The following is a 25,351-nucleotide window of genomic DNA, read 5'->3' on the forward strand; positions in this document are numbered from 1 at the left end:
TCAAAGTTCTTTAACAAGTGCAATTGCTGCAATTTGTATTTTCATTACTAAACAATTCTGCCACAATTTTAGTATGTATTGTAAGGGCAAAACTTTATTGTTTCTCTGAAATACTCAAACATCATATAGGACATACAAAATAAAACATTGGTAATCACAAATTTACAAAATCAATTTTAATTAAGCATTTTAAAATGAAGACAAGTTCATACAAAGCATTTCTAAACCGAAATCAAAAAAATGTTAGAATAATGCACATGAACACATTCACAGTTACAATGGCTTACAAAGGCTGACTGAATATGAATTGTTCACCATTAGAACTTATTTTTTGTCTAGTTTCTTAAAAGATCTCAGGTTATTTTAAGATATTAAATTGATTGCAACAGTAAGAAACGTGAAATCTCTTTAATTAACTTTTGATTATATAGCGAAAGAAATTCAAAAATAGTTTTATTTAAAATAATCTCATAAACTATTCAAACATTTAAACTGTTATATACAAGTCCCATATTCTACTGACCGAAATGACATAAGAAGAATATGACCACCACCACTGAACAAAACCAATAATGAAAAAAGCATATACCTAAGTGAAACCACAAGTTCTCATCAAGCATTTCAAAATGGAATTCAAACATTCTTTGGATAATGCACATAAACAAAAGTGCAGTAAAGAGAATCAAATTGTTGATTAGGGAATATTCAATTCCAACATTAAACTGAACAAAATCATATAGAATAATGCATACACTTAATATGATCATCAGTGTGATGTAAAATTCATTTTTTTTTTCTTTTACTTCAAAAAAAGGGCAATCATTTGCATGATTTTATAAAAAAAATGAAGCTATCAGTCTCACAATTTGATAAAAATTATCTATGCATTTTTTTATAAAACAGAAATTGCACACCATAAAATTTAAGTTAATTCCATAACTTGACAGGGAAATGTCTTAGTATGAGAAACCTGACTTCAATCATTCAGAAAAATAACATCAAGTGCCTTAATATGTACTCTGGTTGCAAATATTGATATCAACATTTATTTTAAGTTCACGACATTTTTAGTCTTGAGAAAATAGGTATAACTTCTAGATGTGGCAATAGGATGACCTTACATCTGTCCCACCTCTCTCACCCATGAGGACCTCACTCTACTAACTCCATCAGAGTACTGGACTGAACACTCTCCTGAATAAAAAACATCTTGAAATGTAAGAATCTGAATGCTGTTATACAGCCAGGCGATATGATAATCATATGGTTATTAATTATGTCTTTTAAATTATAGCATTAGTACTCATAGCAATTGATACTGCAGAGTCAAATGTACAATGTTTTGCTTGAAAACTATAGTTTGGCACTCACAATGGGATATATAAAGATACTGCATAAATATACCATTCATGTTTTCAGCGCCAGAAAAAACCAATATGATTGTCAATTTGAACATGGGCTGTATGTAAAACATGCATGCCCCCCATATGGGCTGTCCGTTGTAGTGGGAGCCATTGTGTGAATACGATTTTTGTCACTGTGACCTTGACCTTTGACCTAGTGACCTGAAAATCAATAAGGGTCATCTGCGGGTCACGATCAATGTACCTATGAAGAGTCATGATCCTAGGCAAAAGCCTTCTTGAGTTATCATCCGAAAATCATTTAGTATTTCGGGTCACCGTGACCTTTGACCTTGTGACCTCAAAATCAATAGGGGTCATCTGCAAGTCATGATCAATCTACCCATGAAGTTTCATGATCCTAGGTGTATGCGTTCTTGAGTTATCATTCAAAAACCATTTTACTATTTCTGGTCACCTTGACCTTTGACCTAGTGACCTCAAAATCAATAGGGGTCATCTGCGAGTCATGATCAATGTACCTATGAAGTTTCATGATCCTAGGCCCAAGCGTTCTTGAGTTATCGTCTGACAATCACCTGGTGGACGGACCGACTGACAGACCGACCGACATGAGCAAAGCAATATACCCCCTCTTCTTGGAAGGGGGGCATAAATATCAAACACAGTTGTTGTGTGATGTGAAATGTCTTTGCATGTTTAAATTGTCACTTACATAATTGAAGGGTGTCTGACAGACAAATCCCTGCTATAGGTTCAATGAGTGAACGGGAAAAAATTGCCAAAACAAGATGGACTACAGCAATTTATGAATATCTGTTTAAGTTGAAATGGTACCATTCACTGCTTATGAATAAATTGTACAGCAATATGGATAAGTAACATAAAATCTACACAAAATAATAACTCTCTTTAATTAATTTCAATCGCCAACCCTCACGATATGAGTGGCAGTTCTTGATGATAATCATTCTGTATTTTTATGTTTAATGAATGAGAAATGAATAAGGAGCTGCACAACAAAAAAGTGTGACAGACATTACTGCAATACCAAACGCCTGTGGTGGGGTATAATAAAGCAGTTAGTTATTAATAAAGTTATGTAATATATATATATATATATTACATAACTTTATTAATAACTAACTGCTTTATGAAATATATATATATTTCACTATGATTCTAGAAGTGTACCTTTTAAGCAAGGTGTTTTTAAAACTAACAGTCACTTTACTAGTTGAAAATATGCATGCTGTCAGCTTTTGACAAACAGACAAGAACAGAAAAAAGGGTTTATATGTTGAGTTTCACAATATAAACAAGATTATCATTGCATGCAATGCAAAATTCCCCTACTGGTCAAAATACCATTACAAAATTGTCAGCAACATTGTCAGTGTTGTTTTGATATATCACAAGTTCCCTCTGGGCATACCAGTTGGGAACTTACAACTGATTATTTATTCACAGTAATTAAAGCTTATTTTAGTATATGGTCAGTTTTATATGGGATTTTGTTCATCTCAGTTGAAAATTGTACATTATTCGTAAAATATTTTATTATGTTTAAAATTACCGTTAGCATATTTTCGGATCAATTTGGCCGGCAACCATTCCTCTCGTCCGTCTTCAAATCTCCAGAATGCTTCAATTTCTTTGTCCTTTGATGAATTTTCCTTGGACTTCCAGCAATCTGTTTTCAGATATAATAAAAGACCCTGAACTGATTTGATGAACTACCGAGCATGAGCCATCTGCAGACATTGTCATCCACTTGTCCGAGTGTTAGGTAGAGAAGAGGAAGTCATTAGTATTAGTATTAAGGTTAACTGTCCATGTAAAGTAAATGTTACCAGTGACACTCCAACACTCAATGTTCAAAATGGGGCACACATTTAGAAAAATAATATCAAGGTTTATCTGCCATTGATAAATATGTTCACTTTGTGACAATAAACAAGAATAATTGACTATGACCAAATATCTATTTCCATTTTTTAAAGAAATTGTCCTCAACAATAGGGTCAATAAACAATGAAAATTACAACATGAAAATGGGCCATAATTATGAGAAAAGGTTATAAAACTAAAACTTTAACCCATTCTCCCAAGTGTGTTCTTATCTTTATGAGCCCAGCTCAAGTTTTAGGGCCCATGGCTACTGGACTCTTGCTAATTCATAGCCCTAATGATTCAATTTAGGCTTATTTGCCCTTGAGAACTGAGATGCATTTTTAATTGGTAATCATGAATACCTAAGTTGAACCAAATGTCTTTGACAGTCTCTGAGAAATGGACCATTAAAAATGTTCATATTGATAGTACAACTATTCATGGTTTATTTGGGACAGGTGACAAGTTGAGCAGACCACCGTGTCGTCATCATTTTAGCACATTTTTCAAATTATACCCAAATTATGTATTTCAATGGGTGAACAAACAATAAACGGTAGATAAATTGCGAAAACTGTTGTTTATGTCTAAATCTTAGGATAATTGTGGAAAAGAATACTTCTATTAGCATTAACTTGACAATTCAATAAACAGAAAAAATTAATAGAAATATATTACAGAAGATGTAAAAACAAGTGCTGTTTGTAAAACACGCATGCTCTCCAAATGGGCAGTTCATTGTAGTGGCAGCCAGGCCATTGTGACCTTTAACTTTGACCTAGTGACCTGAAAATCAATACGGGTCATCTGCCAGTCATGATCAATGTACCAATGAAGTTTCATGATCAAGGCCTAAGCATTCCTGAGTTATCATCCTGAACCACTGTGACCTTGACCTAGTGACCTGAAAATCAATAGGGGTCCTCTGCCAGATGGACCGACCAACTAACGGACCGACCGACATGTGCAAAACAATATTCTCCCTCTTCTCGGAAGGGGTGCATAAAAATATTTATTACATATAAATCAGGATAACTCACTTATGATCAAGTGTCAATGTATGTCAACTTATATCTGATCAACTGTCACTGGTGTCTCAAACAGGGTCTTTATGAGGTTATTTGGTACTCGAAGCCTGGACATTTGTGTCTATGCCTAATAACTCAAACTGCATATTCAGGTTTAAAAACATTGAAATATTAGGCAAATTAATGGGGTTGGCATAAGAAGATGTGTGTTCACTCGAAGTGGTCTTAAACCAATGTTTGTGAATTATTCTAAACTCTGTAAGTCAAGAAATAGTTATCATTTATAAAAAAGATCCATTCATTAAGTGTTCAAGAATATTATAAGAAATATATGCACTTACGCTCTGTCAGTTGACGCCTCAATTCTGAGTTTTCCGTTTCCAGTTTGGAACATTTGTCCTTCATCATTTGAAGCTCATCAACTACCTTGCTGTACTTCTCCTAGAAGTACAAGTTAATATATTGATCTATGAGCAGACCCTTTCTCTGCCGATTTTAATAGTAGTTTCATGTTCCCCAAAAAAAAAATTCTGAAGTTTTTTTTTTTGCCATGCAAACAAACTTTTTTATTCTCACAAGGAAAATTGAAGCACAACTTCCCAATTTCACAGGTAATGTTCTCAAAATGCTTTTGCAGGCTATTTAAAAGATCAAATACTTTTTCATTTTAACATCATTTACCTGATTTCCAATCAAACACAAGGCCTTTCTTAATACTTGCAGTTCACCAGTGTAAATACATAAACCAAATACTATTTATTTAATTGCTCATGTTTCTGATATACAAAAAAGGAAATTAATTAACTTACAAGGAGTCCCTCAGAAGTGTTTGAACATTCCTCATTGGCATCATCTTCCAGGTCAGTTTGCTTTCTTTTTTTTGTAAGTGGTCTGGATCCCAAAAATTCCTTTCTAAAAAATAATCAAAAATTAACTTCAAATATATACAACACCAACATGTTTTACATTGTCTGTGGCTTCAGGGCTTTTTTTCTTTCTTTGGGACCCGCCGTAAAATGGCCCTTTCCCCTCGGATTTTTTTCCCCTCAGCAGGCAAATTTTCCCCCAGACTTGATTTTTTCCCTTAATTTTTTTTTTTAACTTTAAATTCATAAGTTAACCTGATCCAGTGTAGAAATTATAACATATTGCATAATTAAATTATCTGTTGCCTTGAATTTGTTATAAAACAGCAAAATATGTTAAATTGATTATTTAAGATTTTCCTTATTTCCGCAAAAATCCGGTGTTTCACGTGATTTTTCCCCCAAATTTCAGCATTTCGCACGATTATTTTTCCCCTCAAAAAAGGCCAGGCCCTTTCCCCAAAGTAAGATAAAAAACCCTGGGCTTTAAAAACGTCCCGCGACACAGGTGCCTCAACATGCTTGTGAAATTATAACAAGAGCACCGCCTTGCGGGTGCAGACCGCTCATCTATTTTCTTTTTTTAAGGGAACGGACTCTCATTTTCAATCACAAAGGAGGGAGGGGTGGAGTGAAGAGGGGTGTATAGTGTGGGGGTGTGGACATTTATTACATTATCTTCCAAAAATGCGAAAAAAATGAAAAAAAAAATCGGGGGGGGGGGGGGGGGGAAGGGGGGGGATTCTTGGGTGCGATGGTTGGACGGTATTTCAAACATAAAATAATAAAAATAAATATTTGTGTTTTTTAACCGTTTCAAAAAAAAACTACTGCAATAACTAATGCCTACCAGTCTATTATTTCTTAAAAAAAAATAATATTCACATTTACAATATTTCCTTTAATAATTCAAATAAGATGATACCCTTTAGCTAAAGACATACAGTTTAAATAAAATGCAGTAAATTTGGTTGATTTTTGACAAAGCCACTGTCAAATTATTTGATATTGTGCCTACTAATGACAGAGTAGCTCTCTAGACAAGCATTGTCCGGATTAACAGCACAAAAAACATCAAACAATCATTGTGACAAATATGTCAAGATCACACAAGGCAGGTCTGACAAAATTATGCCTGAAAATCATCAATTGATAAATAAATAAGCTTGTTCCCATGACACCACTCCCACTTGCGTTATAAGAAATACAATGAAAATTTTAAAGTCTGTTACAGTTTTGTAAATTCACAATTAATTCTTACATTTTGTTGTTATATTCAGCTAATCCTTTGCTTCGCAGAATGTTCAGACACGACTCAATATCCTCGGTTGATTGAATTTTCAAGAGTGGTCTGAAGAATTTTTCAGAGATTTTCACTGCACCACCCGAGACTTCCTCCACAATGGCCCAAACTCTCTGTTCAAGCTGAGCCATCTTCATATGCAGTCCATACGAATTCTGGAATCTTCTGATGTCCTGTAAATCATGAATAATGATAACCATTCAGTATACAAAACTATAAATAATAATGCTTTGAATAATCAACTTAGAGGACTGTCCAATGTAAAATATTGGATATATTTTTTTTATAAACAACTGGTAGCAAGATGAGTTGCAGATAATTGGTCAGTAACCACATTTTAACTTAACTCTTTTGACCTGTTAATTCTTTCAACAGTGAACAATGCCCATTATATTACTCCAAATATTGTACATAATTGGATAGCAGAAAAGTCAAATTTGAACAAGAGTGCCAAACTGTCACAAGATACGCCCAATTGTAGGTTTTGGACACCATGCTTAATGCTTGAAATGCAGTAAGTGACCTCTAGACCTAGTTATTGACCCGGCATGACCCTTTTTTTAACTTGACCTAGATATCATTTAGATGTAACATCTGACTAAATTTGGTGAAGATCAGATGAAAACTACTTCAATTAGAGAGCGGACACCATACACATGAAATGCACTATGTGACCTTGTGACCTCATTTTTGACCCAGCATAACCCATATTCGAACTTTACTTGCATATCATCTAGACACAACTTCTGACCAAATTTGGTGAAGCAGTGATTTTTTTTGCTTTAATTTGTTACAGCCTGTGCCTTTTGAATTGGGAAAATTAGCGCGATAAACAGTGAAATTGGGAAAAATAGCGCGATAAACCATAAAATTGGGAAAAATTAAGCATTATAAATAGGATTATAAGTAACAGAAGTGATATTGTTTTTAAGTGCATGTTCAGGGAGTTTTCTAGAAAAGGAGTCTGGTGAAATTGTTTTTTTTAATCAATAAAAGTGGCAAGTTGGGAATGATTTATGGACAAAAATGACTAAATCCAAGTTATATATTTTGTAAGATGTTTAAAAAATAAAGTTGAGACCTAGATTTAAGAAATCATAATTAATTTATATGAGACTTCTTTCTAAAAAAAAAAAAAAAAAAAAAAAAATTTTTTTTTTTTTTTTGAAGTTGGGCTTTTTTTTGGGAAATTTTGGTCAGAATTTTGGGAAAAAACGTGTATTTTTGCGATTGGGAAGCAGCCAAAATTCGGCTGTAAATTTGAGCAAAAAAAATCACTGTGAAGATCAGATGAAAACTACTTAAATTAGAGAGCGGACATCATGCTTAATCCTTGAAATGCACTAAGTGACCCAGTGACCTTTTTTTTGACCCGACATAACCCATATTCGAACTTGACCTAGATATTGTCTAGACACAACTTCTGACCAAGTTTGGTGAAGATCGGATGAAAACTATTTCAATTAGAGAGCGGACACTGCTGTGGATGCCGCCCGCCAAGGGTTAAACTATAATAAAGTCTCTCAACGTGCTTGCTTTAAACATAGGATTGGTATTGCTTTTTGCAGACAATTTTAATGTGCACCAACTATGTTAAGATTATAATATTGTCAATGCCTACATAAGTACTTTTCATCAAAATGGTGTTTATTTATATTTATTAAATGTCAAATCATTCAACAGCCATTCATGAGTTAGCAGGTAGTCAAATGCCAATCCAACTGATCCCTCTGTTCATTGATTTAAATCTAAATAATTCAAAGAAAAACTGTTTAAAAGTGTCTTGGTCAAACCATACTATATAAGCATGAGAATGCAAGTTTCAGACCCTTCCATTATATAAGTGTAACTATACCTTCACATGAAAGATGGAAGAAAGAGCTTCTTTCCAAGCCTTCATATCCGTTGGTGACATGTGCATTGATGGGCGAACCTGTCTCATAAGCCTCACCTTGTCAATGAAGCTTAGAGGCTTTTGCTTCTCCTGCAAGCAAACATTGTGCTGCCAACCCACCGTTAAGGCTGTGCATGTTGACAGGGCTGAATAAATATTCATTTTGACTGTGGTTATAGTTGCGAGACCACGCCTTAGAAGACCCTGAAGGGCTTCCCTTGTGTGGTTCCCTCCAAGGGTCTCAACCTGTCCGGCACCTGCAGTTCCATGATATCATTATAAGTTGACAAAATGCAATGTACTAGTTTAACAGAATAAGATCACCAAGCAGCATTTAGAATATAAAAAAATCATTATTTCACCGGTCTCTAATAGTAAATTACTGTCTTAAATCTGCTCATCATAAGTATTTCTCTTTTTATATTAAACCCTCTATAACGCTCAAAATCAACAAAAATTAGTAAAGTATTTTTTTAAATAAAGTCAACACCAAAACAATCAGTGTTCCTTTAAGCAAAAGCCAAAATTCAACTCTAGATGTGGTATAATTACATAGATCTTTGAAGAAACAAAATGCTGGTTTTTATTTATTTGTGACACAATTTATTCCATTTTTATTTTTACTGCAAATAGATCTATTCATAGGAAACAGAAACACTAAAATGGTACCCTGTTAGTGTTTATGTGTCGTATGAATAATATATATTGTTGTGGGAAATGAAGATGGCATTATATATGCAAATTAATAATAAAAACGAGCATCTATTTTACCAGACCACATCTGGCGTTGAAAATTCGGCAATTGTCTAATGTAAAAATGAACACTATGTTTCGTTGTTTATTATACGTTATTTTACGAAATATTATACAAAATGTTCGTTTTATTTCAGTAGTAATGGGACTGTAAGTCCATGGAAGTTACTAATCTACTCTTCAATTTTGATAAATTAAGGGGGCAAAACTCTGGAAGTACCAAGGCTATCCCAACATAATTGTATGTGCACTATTGCAGTATATCACATATCATTACTATAAATAGTAACAAAATGACTTTGCGACAGGGCCGTTATTCATCTCTAGCGGGCCAATATAAATTATATCAGCCCGCTGAGCCGGGCCGATTTTTCATATCAGAAAAGAATGGAAACACGCGACTTTTACTGAACAAAATGGCGTCCACATTCAGCCTTAGCCAACAGTGATCAATAAAATTGAGATTCAACAAAGCTGTTATGTCGGCAGCGGGCAGATTATAGACGTCCAGCCCAGCTCTGTCGTGTGTTATTGTCTAAATAATACACATTTATTTTAAGTTTCGTAAAATTACATCCAATATTTAAACAGAAACAGCTCTGGACACCAAAAAAAGGTTTTCAAAATTTATTGATTATATTGATTAAAGTCACAGAAGAGGGCATAACGCTGAAGTTATCAGGACAATCTTAACAAACTTTACACATGCAAAACTGCAGTACAATGTATGATGATAGACATTGATTTAAAAGCTTAAGGAAATTGGATGCAATATTATAGTTATTGAAAAATCAGCTCTGGACGGCAAAAAGTTGACAAAAATAGATTAGTTTCAGTAAAAATATGGGGCATAACTCTGGAATTACAAGGTAAATCCCAAAACACATCTGATGAAAGACAAAGACTTGTCACAATAACTCACACTGTACACTTTGTACTGTGGTGAGCTAAATATATAAAATAGTGCTCGAATATATACCTTTCATCTTTAATATCGACGGGTCACAATCGTCAGGGACCATTCCTACCAGGATTGTAAGTTGTTGAAAAACTCCACTTTGAAAAGAGTCCATTAAAAACTTCACGTGTTCAAGGTCCAGCAGTCTTGATGCTCTTTTTGGCGAAGGTGGGATGAGATTTTCAATGTGGACATCGAATATTCCTAAAAAAATGTTGATGAACAGTAAATTCAAACAAGACATTCATGATTGCATTGTCACTTGCCTGTAGTGGTGCAACATTAAATTGATTTATCGATATATCATGATCTTAATTCCTGAGATAACAATGCATCTATAGCAAACTCATTTATTTATCAGTGGCAGTATGCTAGACATTTATTTTTAAGTTTCATGAAATTCCATACAAAAGTTACTGAGAACAGCTAAGAAAAGTGTGACAGACCCCAGTTCAGACAGTCAGAATAATGGACGGAATGAAAATACCAAACAATATCATTATCACAAGCTCACTCCAACATTATATATAATTGTTCTTACCCAAAAACATCTTTTGTGCTTCATTCTCATTAGTGTCTGAAACAAAGTAGTACTTGTTAGTGTTACTTATTGTTTTTCAGCAAATTGTCATTGTTCATTGCCTACCAAGTTCAAATATAAATTACAAGTAAACACAGCATTGTCGAGATTTCAGAAACTTGATCTCACAAACTTTTCAATAGCCAGATTATGTATGGTAGAGACAGAAGCTAGTGTTATTTTTCCTTCTATGGACAGATACGGTAAACGGACCTGTTCCAAATGACCTATGGACCTGTTCCCAAAATGAACCAGACCCATCCCAATTTCAAAAAAAACTACAACAAAATCGAGTAAACAATTCCCCGAAATCGCCAACTTGACGTATTTCGAGACTGTTTCAACTTGCTGCCCATTTTACTTCTCAATCATTGACTGGTTTAAACATTTAACGTTAAATTTGCACATTAAATACGTGTATGTTATGGCAAAGTATAAACCCGTCTGAATTTTCTGACGCTTTCGACAATATTCGCCATGAGTCGAGAACAAAATTAAAGCCTAGATAAGTAAAAAGCAACTTGTTAAGCGATCTTTGCTTTGTAAAAAGTTAAGCGTCTGTTTAGTCCACCTTTTCCCCTCAGTACACTGCAAAAAATTGTCGAAGATGACAGTAGTCTAGTGATAAGTATGAAGCCTGGGGGTGTCTGGACTCTCATCAGCCCAGAAAGATGCCAGCTTGATATATTTAACGCAAATAAAAGCAGAGAACTATGTCTGTAACAATCTGTGTTTTGGTCAAATGTTGTTTGTGCAAGACTGTGAATAAAAGTTTATGTAGCTTTCCTGTGTTAACAAAAGCTGCCAAAAGTTAAACAAGTAAACAAAGTAAAAAAAAAACATTCTTCAATTGTTACAATTCACAACTTGATTTTACCCAATTTGGTGATTTCAGGGCGCGAAAATTTCCGAATGGCAACGGACATGTTCCCAATTGGGTGAAAAAAATAACTTGATTCACAAAATTATCTTTCTGCCCAATTAAGGAAGCTCTGATCGAGTGTATAGATCCCAATAGTTATTTAATTGCAGTAAATACGGGTCTAAATAGATCAATTTCTTTTAAATAACGGTGATTTTTGGGCTGGACTGATTTGGTAATTAGATTTTCTTTGATTAAAAGAATTAAAAAAAAAAATCTAGTGCTACAATGCAAAATCTATATAATTACTGGTACCTTTCGTAGAAGAATCACGTGCCTTTATCAACGTCAACTCCATCATCCAAAGAAAGGTCTGGCACATCAGTTAAAGACTCTGTTTAACAAAAAATAGAATGAATACCCATCCACTTTACACCCCCTCACACCATTCATTCATTTTTGTTTATTTCGCTCGCTAGTTTTATTTTTGAGGACAAATATTCAATTTTTTTGTATCCTTATGGAGCAGACAAAATATTTTTTAAATGCAACTGTGTGGTTTTTTTTGCATTTATTTATGTGTTTGAAAAATCCAGCACAACATTATGGATGGTATGAATACAAGCTGTTAAAATAAAGCAATTTTGAAGCACACTTCTTTATAAATTTTAAACTATCTGCAATGACACAAGTGGTTAAAACATGGGTCACCATTAAACATATGCTTTATTCTTGCAAAAAAAAACATTAAGTTCATTTAGCAGTTCCTTTGTTTGTAAATTGAAAAATTATAAAAATAAATAATTCAGTGTCAATAAAAGAATTCAGGCTTTTTTCAGCTGATTTTATAGCCACTATAAGCAATAATTATATTATCAATAGCAAAACTCATTTTTTCCCAAATCCCTCACACAAAATATCCCAATAGGTTGATTTGAAAAAGTTTAGAAAATATGAGACTTCCAGTGTATATAAAGGACTTACATGTTGAAATTACCAATATAATCATTTATCAAAAACAATTTATCCATCAATTCATTAAGTTTTACTTATATTTTCCCAATTTGGGGTAAATTGACACTGGAATTATCAATTTTAAAGGGTAAAGTACATGTTTCCAAAGTTGCGAAAAAAGCCCTGAAATTATACAGCATACCAGTGAAGGAATCATCACTACTTGGCATATTGTCCTCTGAATCTGATGTGGTTGACTGAACTGCAATAAAAACATTTTATTGTAAACTACAGAGCCAGATATTGTGATTTTATCATATTTTGTGAAGGAGTTCATTTAAAATTGAGTTGTTTAAGTCTGAACAACTGAACCTGTACACGGACACTCACTGCATATAAAATAACTGAAAAATGGAACTTCATTTGGTTGGAATATTTTTTAATATGATTCCCACGTTTTTCCAATTGTTTTTGATAAACAACTAAGAACATATATTTTCAACGAGGTATGTGTCTTTCAGAATCAACCCACAACAGTTGACAGGTTTTTTTTTTCCTTCTTTGTGACCCGCCGAAAATTGGCCCTTTCCCCTCCGATTTTTTGGTTCCCTTTAGCTGGTAAAGTTTCCCCTAGATTTCATTTTCCCCTCCAAAAAAAAACAATTTTTATTTTTATTTTTATTTTTTTTAACATTTAAATATATAAGTTAACCTGATCATGTGTAGAAAATAGAATAATATTGCATAATTAAATTTACTGTTTCCTTGAATTTGTTTTAAAAACAGTAAAATATGCTTAATTGATTATTTAAGACTGTCCTTATTTTCCCCCAAAATCAGGCATTTCGTGTGTTTTTTCTTCCAAAATCCGGAGTTTCGCGGGATTTATTTCGCCTTAAAAAAAGGCCAGGCCCTTTCTCCAAAATCAGATTAAAAACCCTGGTTGAACCACACATAGTTAACATTTCAATACAAATACAAATGCATCTTTAAATCTGGATATTTACACAATGAAATTGTCCTTTTTAATCCAACTCATTTCAATTAGTTTACTGGCAATACTTATCAATTCTGCTCCCATTTTCTTTAATAAATTATTTATAAACAATGTGTTGTTCTTGTTCAAAGTTCAGAAATTGAAATAATCAGCCCTTGAAAATATCAACATATCTAATTTTATGTTCTACAGGTAGCTACTACACCTTTTCTCCAGATAATTGACATCTTTTAACAATATAAAGGCACATAATGATCAAAGCTTGTAAGAAACAAGAGGCCCATGAGGGCCTGAATCGCTCTACTGGCTGGAATCAATAGGGCTCAAGCCCTTGATAGTATGAACAATCTGAGTAAGTTTTAAACAAACAGACCCAAAATGGGAAATTCATCGCATAAACAAAAAAATACATAAAATTTAAACTTCAAATGGCTCCTTTTCAACAATAAGTTGGACAAATTTTCTTCACTCTCAATGGGGTTCTGGCCCTTGATGATATAAAACATCCGTTGAAGTTTCAAAAGGATAGAACTTCATATTTAAACAAACAAGAATTGTGTTTGTCGGAAACACTATGTCCCCTTCTGCGCCTCTTTGATTATTTTTTTTACCTTTGACCTTGAAGGATGACCTTGACCTTGACCTTTCACCACTCAAAATGTGCAGATCCATGAGATACACATGCATGCCAAATATGTAGTTGCTATCTTCAATATTGCAAAAGTTATGGCAAAATGTTAAAAGATTTTCATTTTTTTCTCAAATTCAAGGGGAGATAATTCTGGACTTATAACTCCAATATTGCTCATTCTCAATAGGGTTTGACTCATCATTCAAATAAAGACACTGTGAAAGTCGGGAAATGTTTGGATAAAAACTGTGGACTTAATTTCGTAAACAAGCCTTATTTCACAATTTTCTCAAATTCAAGGGGAGTTAATTCTGGACTTTTTACTCTGATGTAACCCATTTTCGATAGGGTTAGAGTCCTCATTAATATCAACACACTGGACAAGTTTGAAAAGAATCTGATGAAAAATGTGGACTTTATCGGATAAACAAGAGAAAGTCTAACGCGCACACAGACAGACAGAAACCATGCCATCCCATAACCCCTTCTGGCCTATGGCCAGTAGAGCTAAAAATACAAAATAACGTTTTATTGCACAATTTTTTAATGTTACTGTAACCAAGAAGCCATTAATATGATTAATAGGCTGATAGCTCTGTAAACTTTTGTTTGAAAAGAATGAAAATTATTTTACCATAGCTGGACCATCTTTTTAAGAAAGCCGAACAAGTTTTCTTTCCTTCATTGGTGTTATCTTCCAAAGAGAGCAGAAAGCAAGCTGTTCCTACTTTCACCTGAAATAGAATTCAGTCAAAATCTTTTTTTTCTTACAATTTTGGCGACATGACATACCAATGAACTTTATGCTTGAATATCCTATTTCATACGAATTTTTTTATATAGGTATTTCTATGGTTCAAAAGTTGAATCAAAGATGAATGTATGTGTCTTTTATTTTCTCCTCGTGTTAAGTAGCAATAACTTTACTCTTGACTTGTTCTTTTTTGTCACAAGATTCATAAGGCATTTTAAATGAAAATTTTGTACAATGTTAAGTTAAGAAAGGAAGTTGTTAACTCTTGGCAAATCTTAAGGTTCGTTTTCCTTCTGAAACATACATATCAGGGATGGAAATTAGTGGTTGCCTGTGAGCCCAGGGCCAGTACATTTTGTCCTGGGCAACACAAATTCAAAAGTTAGTAGTCTGGATGGGCAACTTGCTTTTTTAAGCTTTAAACAATTCAGTGCAATTAAACATTTAATGCAATTGGCTACTGTGAGTTAATCATTAATTTGTCAATTAAGCAAAGTTGTTGTTTAGTTATCTTTTATTATATTTCAAAGAAGTCCTACATACATATGACACTACATAAACATCATACTGGGATTGTGAGTCTTTGCTTGGCAACCTAAATACTAAGTAAAGATGGTTGCCAGTGTTGGCAATCCATTGTTTAAAGTAAGTTTCCATCCCTGCACATTGAATCATTACATTATCACAAAAATATGCACTAATAAGATTGTACTCATAATTATGCAAAACACTATTATTCATTTAATCAAAGTCAACAATTTGTATACATGTAAATATCAATAGAAAGCCCATGTTGCATTGTTTTTGGATATATAAATATATATTATGTTTTCATCTGATTTGGGCAGCCCGGCGAGTTATAACTTCAACTTTCGAAAATATCATACCGTATTACAATCTAGATTTACGGTTGACATGTCAGGCTTTTACCGCTCCATTTTGGGAATACACCACACTGGAATTTTGGGAATTTTGCGTCGTGAAAACCCCCATTTTGGGAAAAAAATTATTCGCAAAATTGGCTCAATTGGGAAAAATAATCGCATGTAAATAGTGTTCCTTATATTTCAAAGAAGCCGTTAACTGGTAAATAACGACTATTTTGATAACTTATAATTAAAATTTTACAAAGTATTATGAACATGTGAGATAAGTGCAGGTTTTTTAATCTGAACTTTTGGAAAAGGCCTGGCCTTTTTTGAGGTGAAAAAAATCGTGCGAAGCGCCGGATTTTGAGGAAAATAAGGAAAGTCTTAAATAATCATTAACATATTTTTACAGTTTTTAAAACAAATTCGAGGCAACAGATAATTTAATTATGCAACACTTTCTATTTTCTACACCGGATCAGGTTAACTTATATATTTTAAGGTAAAAAAAAATTATTTTTTTTGGAATTGGGAATTTTTTTCAATTTGGAAAAAAACAACCAGATTTGCATTGGGAATGGGGCCGGACCCGTGGCATAGGGCGGAAAAAGCCTGCATGTTCATACTTTATACCAATTTGTAGCGTTTATATTTGGAGTTCAGTTTTATAAATTACATCTTGCTTAGGAGAATAGAATTGATGTAAGCTAATCAATTGCTAACGGTCACGTGACTCAGTAACGACACTGTTTAAAGGGCTGGGGTAAAATGTGTCTGTTTGTGTTTAACTCGCTATAAATCCATTAATAACAACGAAAATATACTAAAAGTTATATTTTTGAAATAGAAATAAATAAGCAACAAGATTATGTATAAACAAATAAAATCAAATGATTAGCAGGGGTGTAAAATAACTGTCGCCCGCTCGCATTGGCGACCGTATTTTAGCCTCGGGCGAATGGAATCTCCGCATAACTAGATAGGCCAGTGCTTTGATTAGGTAACAGGTGCTAGTCTTGTTGTCATTTTAATAGACTGTGCGGTCGTTTAATAGCCATAGAAATGCTGCGCTATATGCTGGAACTGAAACCAGTCTGCAGTGCGCATAAAGTAATGTTTATTCGGACACCGTTTATATTTCCACATTATGTCGTCGTCGAAACAAATCGACATAAGTAACTTTTTAGGAGCGAATAATTGAAAGGATAATAAAGATAGTGAATAACAACTTTGTAGCGCAGAGGTCCAGGGGTGGCGAAATCTTAAAAAATTGTACTTGTCCACGAACAACAATTTAGGAAATTTATCTTGTCCGTTGCTGAACTACACATGTCCATTAATGTTAATTTAAATTCTAAACACATTTATTGTTATACCTACGCCAGTCTTGGCATTATTTTTTTTAAGGCACTATCCCGATCGGGCTACCAGCTGGGAAATGTTACTAGCCCGAATCAATTTTAACTAGCCCGAATTAAAGTTATTATTTTGTAACATTTGTAACTATGTCAGTCTTGGACCTAACCCACTCCATCCCGTAATATTACAAGTTATAGAGTCTAGAATGATCAACTTACTACACTGTTCAATGAGTGCCCAAATGACCGAATTTGACAATCAGGCAAAAATATCGATTCAGTTCTGAATAAGCTTCTATAGCAGGGGGGTCGATTGTCCCAAATGTGAAATCCGGAAAATTAGACTGAGGGTCTGGGGCCCGCACGTCCCCAACCACGATAAAGGGCAGAGCTACCCCCAGCCCTAAGTTGTTTTAGATTCGCAAATTTTCGTTTAAGTTATGATATTTGTGAGGAAACAGTGTTACCAAACATTTACCATGGTCTAATATAGCCATTATATGCATCTTTTGACGATTTAAAAACCTGAAAATTATAAAGCGTTGCAACGCGAAACGATTTCATATTAAATTTGGAGAGTTCTGTTGTTGTCGTTTAATTTTGTGAAACTACGAAGATTGCTTATATAGGGCATAAAATACGAAATACCTATATGCTTGGCAGAATAGTCGAGCGGGCTAATGCGTTTTTACTTCAGGTCTCCGGGGGGTCAGTGGTTCGAGCCCTGCTGTGGGCTACTTTTTAAAGTTTTCATCTTGATTTCTCACTGGAGCTTTTTAGATCCAATGCTTACATTTATTTAATTACTTATTTCAAAACATGCCAAAATGTGTGATAAGGCCCCTTTATGCTATTAGTGTCTGATATCCGGGCTTGAATGTTGCTCACAATATCTTATTTGCGCAACAAAATAGAAAACCAGAAAACTCTCCACCATTGTTTGATTGCCTCCCCGGTTGTATGCTCTTAATATTACCAATATTAAAATTAGCTTAATATTTGAGAGCGTCAATAAATATCCTATGAAAATTCATCATCTAATCCATTCGCAGCACAAGTTTCTAAAGCTAATACAACAGCCAGGACAGATTTTGAGGGCGCGCAAAGAATTTAGATGGATTTTTTTAAGGCTATATTCTAAGGAACCAAATATTACCAATATTAAAAGTAGCTTTATTATTTATATTTTTAAACATGTTGGACTAGAGTCTAGACAGACTCAGACTGTCAGAGACGAGCAAAATTCTCTAAATCTTCCACCGTTTTGTTTTAGTCTTTCCCCGGTTGAACGCCCCAGTGTAAAAAGTTACTCAAATATGCATCAAGCGAAAACGTGTTATATTTAGTGTTACCTTTCCTTCGATTTTTATCCATTACAAATGTTATGTTTTATTAAACAAGTTCATGATTGCCCTTTTTTAAATGGCGTCCCAAAGATATTGATTGGTCGCTTAAAGGTTACTCAACACCAATAGTTAAACGAAACCCCTGACCATTCTCCTAGCAGATTTGTCGTTCGTCCCCTAATTAACCGCTGTGAAAGAGAGTCCCCTGGCATTACGTTCTACACTTAAGCTTATAATTTTTAGTAACAAACCACTTGATAATAAGTTATCACTATAGAAAATTATATTATCATATTAAATACTACATATTTAAGTAATATACGAAAATTAAGCTGGCATACAATAATAAACAAACTGACATGCTAAATACAAGAGATAAAGAGATTATCATGCATTTTTAAAAGTAAACCATGCGTGTTTAAGTCAAAGAAAGTAAGATATAGAAGGAAAATATAATTACTAATTTAAGTAATACAATTTAAAAGATTATTCAACCATGTATATTTCACACATAAAAAATTATAATGAAAGTATATTTTACTTAATAATGATATAAGTTACATATTAAATAATTTCCTTAGATGGAAAAATAGCAGGATAAAAACTTATTCAATTGGGACCGGGAGGGTGCAGGACATTATGCACAAATGTCTTAATGAGCTCCCTCTTCATTGTTCCACTTTTGGAACGTTGTGCGCACTGTTTGGTACATTGTGCGAAATGCAAGGAAATGTGTGAAGCGGTGGTTTGGGGTGTTAAATACATGTATATTTTAATAAGCAGCGTTATCTGTGGTTAATTAACCTAAGCGGACACATGTCACACTACACCCAATACCCAAACTGTGATTTATACTGGTATGATTTATCAAGCAAATTCAATATTGATTTTTAAATATTTTTTTATGCATACTAAGAAAACGTAATTATATCGTTGAAAACAATAGAGGAATATCACTGTATTATAATAACATGTCAATATATTTCTTGAACAAATAAAAATTTAATTAGTTCAGCATTGTATAATTTAATTTCTAGAACAAATTTAAACTGAATTTGATCAGCCAGCAAGTATATAATTTTATTACAGTTACAAATGTGGCCCAATAGAACGTAGTTTACTCACTTTAATCATCCATTTACTTTTGTTTGGCAAAGGTGACAGAACTTTTTTAATATGTTATAAGGAGATCAAGCTTTACAACATACCTTCAGCTGTGAAATACTGTTCCTTGCAGCCTTCAGTCCAGATATGATTCCTTTCACTTCATCGTTGACTATCAACGGCAAAGTCATCGCACTCAAGCGAACAGACCACTCCATATTTACAAATTATAATAGCAATGCTTTTAAGTTATTTTATAACAGCACGAACTGAAATTGTAATTAAGATACTAGTATGTTGGATTTATAATGTGTTGTGACGATTATGTATTATATCATATCAGTTGACGAGTGATGTAACGCGCACCTGCAAAAGTTTATACTCCGCCCACTGGTTGGCAAAAATAGATGGAATTCGTATAAGCTCCGCCCATATAAAGACGGTGAACATAATCCTCGATCTTATTGATAATCATGCACTATATCAAATATAATTTTATAAATTATGTCTGAATAAAACATAAGCTTGCAAGTAAATGCATTTTAGTAACGAATATACTGTAGTAATAATTTGTTATTATTACTTAAAACGAACTCGGGAGTAGAATTCAATCTAACGGCTCGGTATATGTGGTAACCACAAAGATCTCCTAACTTAATTAGCACATCATTTGAGATATAAAAAAATCTCAGAAATGCAAATTCTTTCAGAATTAATTTAATCTAATAAAAAAATCACTATTAAGGTTGACAACAAACAACATATATATATATATATATATATATATATATATATATATATATAGTTTCAGATTGGGTAAAATGGTGGGTCAAACGTCCATTTTACCGCCGTATTGTTGGGTCTTTAGTCGATTGTCGGGTCCCAAAGTCGATTATCGGGCACTTGGACCCGACAGTTGAAGACCCACTTAATAAAAGGCTGCTTAACATCCTCATGACTATTTTTTAATTCAAATTTGCGTATGTAATTTTACTCGAATTGTCGGGCCTATATCTCCCATTCGCAAACTTTAGATCAAACTCCTCACGGCAGTTACTTCCCTTGGGCATCTTCTAGAATAAGGGAGGCCACTGAGCCCTTTTCGGAAAGTCGCATATCTCCCCTGAGTATTCTCCGGAATTGGAGGTTCTCAATCGCTGGCATTCGGTACCCCTCGCAGATTATCATAATACTTATCCGATGTTTGACGGAAAGGGCCGAGAATGTGCGATTGAATCGCTGGGTAGTATTGATTTCCAGTAACAATGGCGTCGAATGAGAAAGAAAACGATCGTTATCTGTCTGACATCGAAATTGACAAATTAAGTGTTGCACAATTGAAGGATTATTTACGATTTCATAATCATTATGTGTCAGGGAATAAGAATGAACTTGTCTTGAGGACAAAAGGCGTACAAAAGCTAGGATTAAATGATCGACAGCTGCACAGGAATGCGGAAGTAAATTATGAAAAAAGGAAAACAGAAAAACTTTTTACGCCACTCGGTGAAAAGCTGCCACATCCAGATGTATTAAAAACGTTGAGTAGTGACTTAATGGACTTTCCTACATTAATAGATAGTGACATCTACAATTATTTTGTGCTGAAAATGAACACACAAAAACAATTGAGATCAAAAAATTGTATTATGTTTACAGACATAAACACAGTATTTTGTACCATGACATAAGTGACAAATGGGAACATTGTTTTGTTAAATGCAAAGTATTACCATCACTACCGAGTGCAAATGTGAAAGAAAACCCAGATCACAGTGTGTGGCTCTGTCTGTCAAAGGTCACTGGACAGGTTCATTCAGCGGAATGTAATTGCACAGCCGGGTGAGTGTACACAGTTTTTCATATAAGTTCTTGCAATATTGAAACGAGGTTATAAATAATTTATCAAGAGACATGCCTCTGTTACAATCCTAGTTGCAATAATCCAACTCCCAGCTATATTTACCCTCTGGGTTGTGAGGTGTACGAATGTACTCATAAACCCTCAGAGCATTCAAGAAGAACTAGTAGTTACGATCCCCGAATCGGCATTATACCAATCATTTTCATAGATCTATATACTGGTCACAAGCTATTCTCGGGATGGACCAGTTTCTGGGAAATTTTCATCAAAATTTAGATGCTCGAGCAAAAAAAAAAGTGCAGTTTGAAAGTATGTCTAATTATTATGTTTATATATTTTCAGGAGCGGAGAAGCATGTATCCATATTGGTGCATTTATGTATGCCCTTTCTGATCTCACTGCTAAAAAGAAGGACGGCACTCTAAGATCAACCTCAAAAAAATGCGTGTGGGACAGATTTAATAATCCCCGGAAAAGAAAGCGAACGCCTAAAAAGTCTAGCGAATTTACATTTCGGAAACATACCTTTGAGTCAAAATTAGAGCCAGTCGAAAATAACACCAGAAAAGAACTTCTTGCGATTTCTGTAAATGAGAACAGTTTCCGTTCAAAACTCGAAAATATGCAACCCAACAGCTGGATGGCTTTTGAACTTTGTAGAAGAGAAGGAAGAGGTGAAATTACCAAAGTTTATAGAAATTGGATATAACTTTAGTGATAGCGTAGATCTGAATAGTGAAACTGTGAAGGATAAAATGTCGAAAATGATGGATATGCTACAAATGGATGAACTTGAATGCCAAAGTATTGAAAAATTAACCAGAGGTCAGGGAAAGAACGTACTTTGGGAAGATGAAAGAAAATTACGTGTAACTGCATCCAATTTTGGTGAAGTAATTTTACTGAAACAAGAGACTGAAAGATTTAAAAGAAATTGAGTGCAATCTTTAAAGAATAGTAACAAATATGAATTTAAGATCACAATTGTGAATTTCTCGCAAGCTTACCCTTGCTCCTAGAATATGTTTTTATAATTTTGATGTCTCACTTTTCTCTAGAGATTAACCCTTTACTTCTTAAATATGTATTTTCAAGCTTTTGTAGTTCCTTAAAAAGTTAAATGTAATAAAGTACCTTTATTACTAAATTTAAGTTTTAAAGGCTTCATTTCCAACCCTTAAATACTGATGAGCAGCAAACAGTATAAAACCTGAACAGACTGCGAGTTACTAGCATGCTGTTCTGGTTTTATGCTGTTTACACTGTGCTTCCAAGTGGAATAGGGTTAAATAACAAAAGTTAACGCCAGATCAGAAAATAATTTAAGTAACAACAGTACAGGACATCATTGAGGTCCCTCCTTTTTTATGTTTCAATAGTCATTTAGCTCTACAAAGCATATAAATATTGTACATAAAAGTGTATGAATGTATAAATATTTATCAACTGTTCATATTATGAATTTTACAGTAGTACATGTAGAATGCTTTTCAACGATTTGTGTACGGTTCATTAATACCATCACAACGTGATTGTCAATTGTTATTCCGCTAAATTGATTTGCTCTTAAAATGATAAATCATAAAAAGAACTTTTGCTATGTTATTATCCATCACTTATTACCTTACCTGTGTTTGGAGAAAAACCGAAGGGTTTACGATAATAATCTGTTTCAAAATGTTAAAATGATATGAAATTAATGAGTGGCAAGCATGAACCAAATTAAGAAAATCAACACAGAGGTATCAACAGCTGCATCTTATTAAAAATCTGTGCACAATGCTTTTTGTCCAAGTATAGATCATTTCAGAACCCCATTGAGTTAATAGACACCTTGGAAGCTTTGCTGGTATGACTTCTGCTTTACATCTGACAAGTACTCTGCAGGTGTTGCTACTTGTATCAGAAATCTTGGTTTTAAACAAGAGCTGTCACCATAGGATGACTTATGCCCCCTATATACGCTTGATAGAAGTTATGAGCATTTTCCCAAACCTAAATGCATATTTCGAAACCTAAACACGGACCCTAAGTTTAAGGTCAAGGTCACAGGGGTCAAAGTTTGTGTGCATATGGAAAGGCCTTGACCATATACACATGCATGCCAAATATGAAAATGCTATCTGAAGCGACATAGAAGTTATGAGCATTTTCGAAACCTAAACGCAAAGTGTGACGGACAGACCGACAGACAGTCCGATCACTATAGCGACATAGAAGTTATGAGCTTTTTTCGAAACCTAAATGCATATTCGAAACCTAAACGCGGACCCTTAGTTTAAGGTCAAGGTCACAGGGGTCAAAATTTGTGTGCGTATGGAAAAGCTTTGTCCATATACACATGCATGCCAAATATGAAATTGCTATCCAAAGCGACATAGCAGTTATGAGGATTTTTCGAAACCTAAACGCAAAGTGTGACGGACGGACAGACCGACAGACAGTCTGATCACTATATGCCCTCCTTCGGGGGCATAAAAATTCTTGACGGGTTTATTGCTCCCAATTATAAATTAACTGTTGATTAAGTCTTCAGTAGCAGTACTAAACCTTAAAGACAAACATTTACTTAGGTATACAAAAGAAATCTGTGTTTTCAAACGCTCTGTGTCAATTAATGTATGTAAACTTGAATCCAGTACAATATTTATCAGAATTTCAGTCTTATAATTTGTTTGGTCTTACAAAACTGCTTTCAAGCAAGAAAACATGTATAAATATATTGGCACAAACACACAAACGCAGAAACACAATTTTCTTTTTTTGCCTGAAAATGTTTGTATGGAATATGAGACAAGAAAATAATAATCAGTAACAATTTTATTTTCACAAATGAAAGCTGACTGTAAAATGTGAAATTAAGTATTATTCACATAATTACATAGTATATTACTTATACATACATGCAATGGTCAAACACTTCTAGTTAAATTGTAAACTGAATTTCTCACAAAGTTCACTTGTTCAGCTTCTTATCAAACTTAATTTGTACTAGTTTTAAGGAGCCACTTTTCCAGTTTATATTAGCATGACTATTTTCAGTTTATAAACACACTTTATTTTCCGGGGACAGGTTTTTCGTGCTAACCCTGCTTTCATTCCAACACTGACCTCATCAAATAAACACTCAAAAGTTCCAGCAGTTGGGATACCAGTGTAGAACAACACCTTATCGTCATCATCCCTTATATCCTCAAAGGTGAAGCTAGGCCGATCCACTTGTATCCCAACTGTCGACGTTTCAGTAGAAGTCTGGGTTGATATACTTCTGGGAACTCTCGTATCGTCGGTTTGAGTAACCACAGAAATCAGCTCCGGTTGCACTTGTTCACACTGATGACGGATTATGGCGGGTACTGGTGTAAACCTTCCATAGTCATGGAGCTGAAATAAATAAATACATTTTTACAAGCAAAGTAAATGCAGTTTGAAGTAAAGATTATAGGTCTTTCTGTATTTTACTAAGGCATCACCAAACTGATAACTTCTTCAGTTTTTTTCTTTAAAAATGGGAAGAGCATGAAAAACAACTATCTATTTATACTGCCAAGTGCCCTTTCGAGCATGGTAGGCAGACATGGACATTATCGAGTCGGTTTCCTGGGAAGAACCAGTACTTGGTGTCCATGGAGGAGATAATTAGAATGCTTCCCAAGTAAGGAGTGAACCCACTAACACCCGATCGCTAGGCGGATATCTCATCCACTACAACACCGCGACCTTGAACTACAAATATTTTTTTATGTCCCCCACTATAGAAGTGGGGGACATATTGTTTTTGCCCTGTCTGTTGGTTGGTCTGTTGGTTGGTTGGTTTGCGCCAACTTAAACATTTTGCAATAACTTTTGCTATATTGAATATAGCAACTTGATATTTGGCATGCATGAGTATCTCATGGAGCTGCACATTTGAGTGGTGAAAGGTCAGAGGTCAAATATATGTGGCCTAAATTGCTCATTTTATGAAACTTTT

General features: G+C 34.1%; 1 protein-coding gene and 2 long non-coding RNA genes across 3 annotated transcripts; 1 reads left to right on the forward strand and 2 right to left on the reverse strand.

The window, feature by feature from the left end:
* Positions 1-891: 891 nt before the first annotated feature.
* LOC127854792 (uncharacterized) lies at positions 892-10,610 on the reverse strand. The gene is made up of 8 exons (XM_052389840.1): positions 10,601-10,610; positions 10,081-10,263; positions 8,310-8,605; positions 6,413-6,627; positions 5,095-5,197; positions 4,627-4,726; positions 2,941-3,057; positions 892-1,194 (listed from the first exon to the last, which is right to left on the reverse strand). Exons 1-8 carry the CDS (start codon positions 10,608-10,610, stop codon positions 1,118-1,120), a joined length of 1,101 nt encoding a protein of 366 aa, XP_052245800.1. The 3' UTR covers positions 892-1,117.
* A 1,239-nt stretch (positions 10,611-11,849) lies between these two features.
* On the reverse strand, positions 11,850-18,501 carry LOC127856591 (uncharacterized). The gene is made up of 4 exons (XR_008038129.1): positions 18,417-18,501; positions 14,718-14,817; positions 12,658-12,717; positions 11,850-11,895 (listed from the first exon to the last, which is right to left on the reverse strand). It is a non-coding gene; the product is annotated as an uncharacterized LOC127856591 (long non-coding RNA).
* Positions 18,502-20,309: 1,808 nt separating this feature from the next.
* Positions 20,310-22,969, forward strand: LOC127856422 (uncharacterized). Its single transcript, XR_008038023.1, has 2 exons — positions 20,310-21,356; positions 21,721-22,969. It is a non-coding gene; the product is annotated as an uncharacterized LOC127856422 (long non-coding RNA).
* Positions 22,970-25,351: the final 2,382 nt, after the last annotated feature.

Source organism: Dreissena polymorpha, chromosome 13 (genome assembly GCF_020536995.1).
Source record: "Dreissena polymorpha isolate Duluth1 chromosome 13, UMN_Dpol_1.0, whole genome shotgun sequence".
NCBI classification, from domain to species: domain Eukaryota; kingdom Metazoa; phylum Mollusca; class Bivalvia; order Myida; family Dreissenidae; genus Dreissena; species Dreissena polymorpha.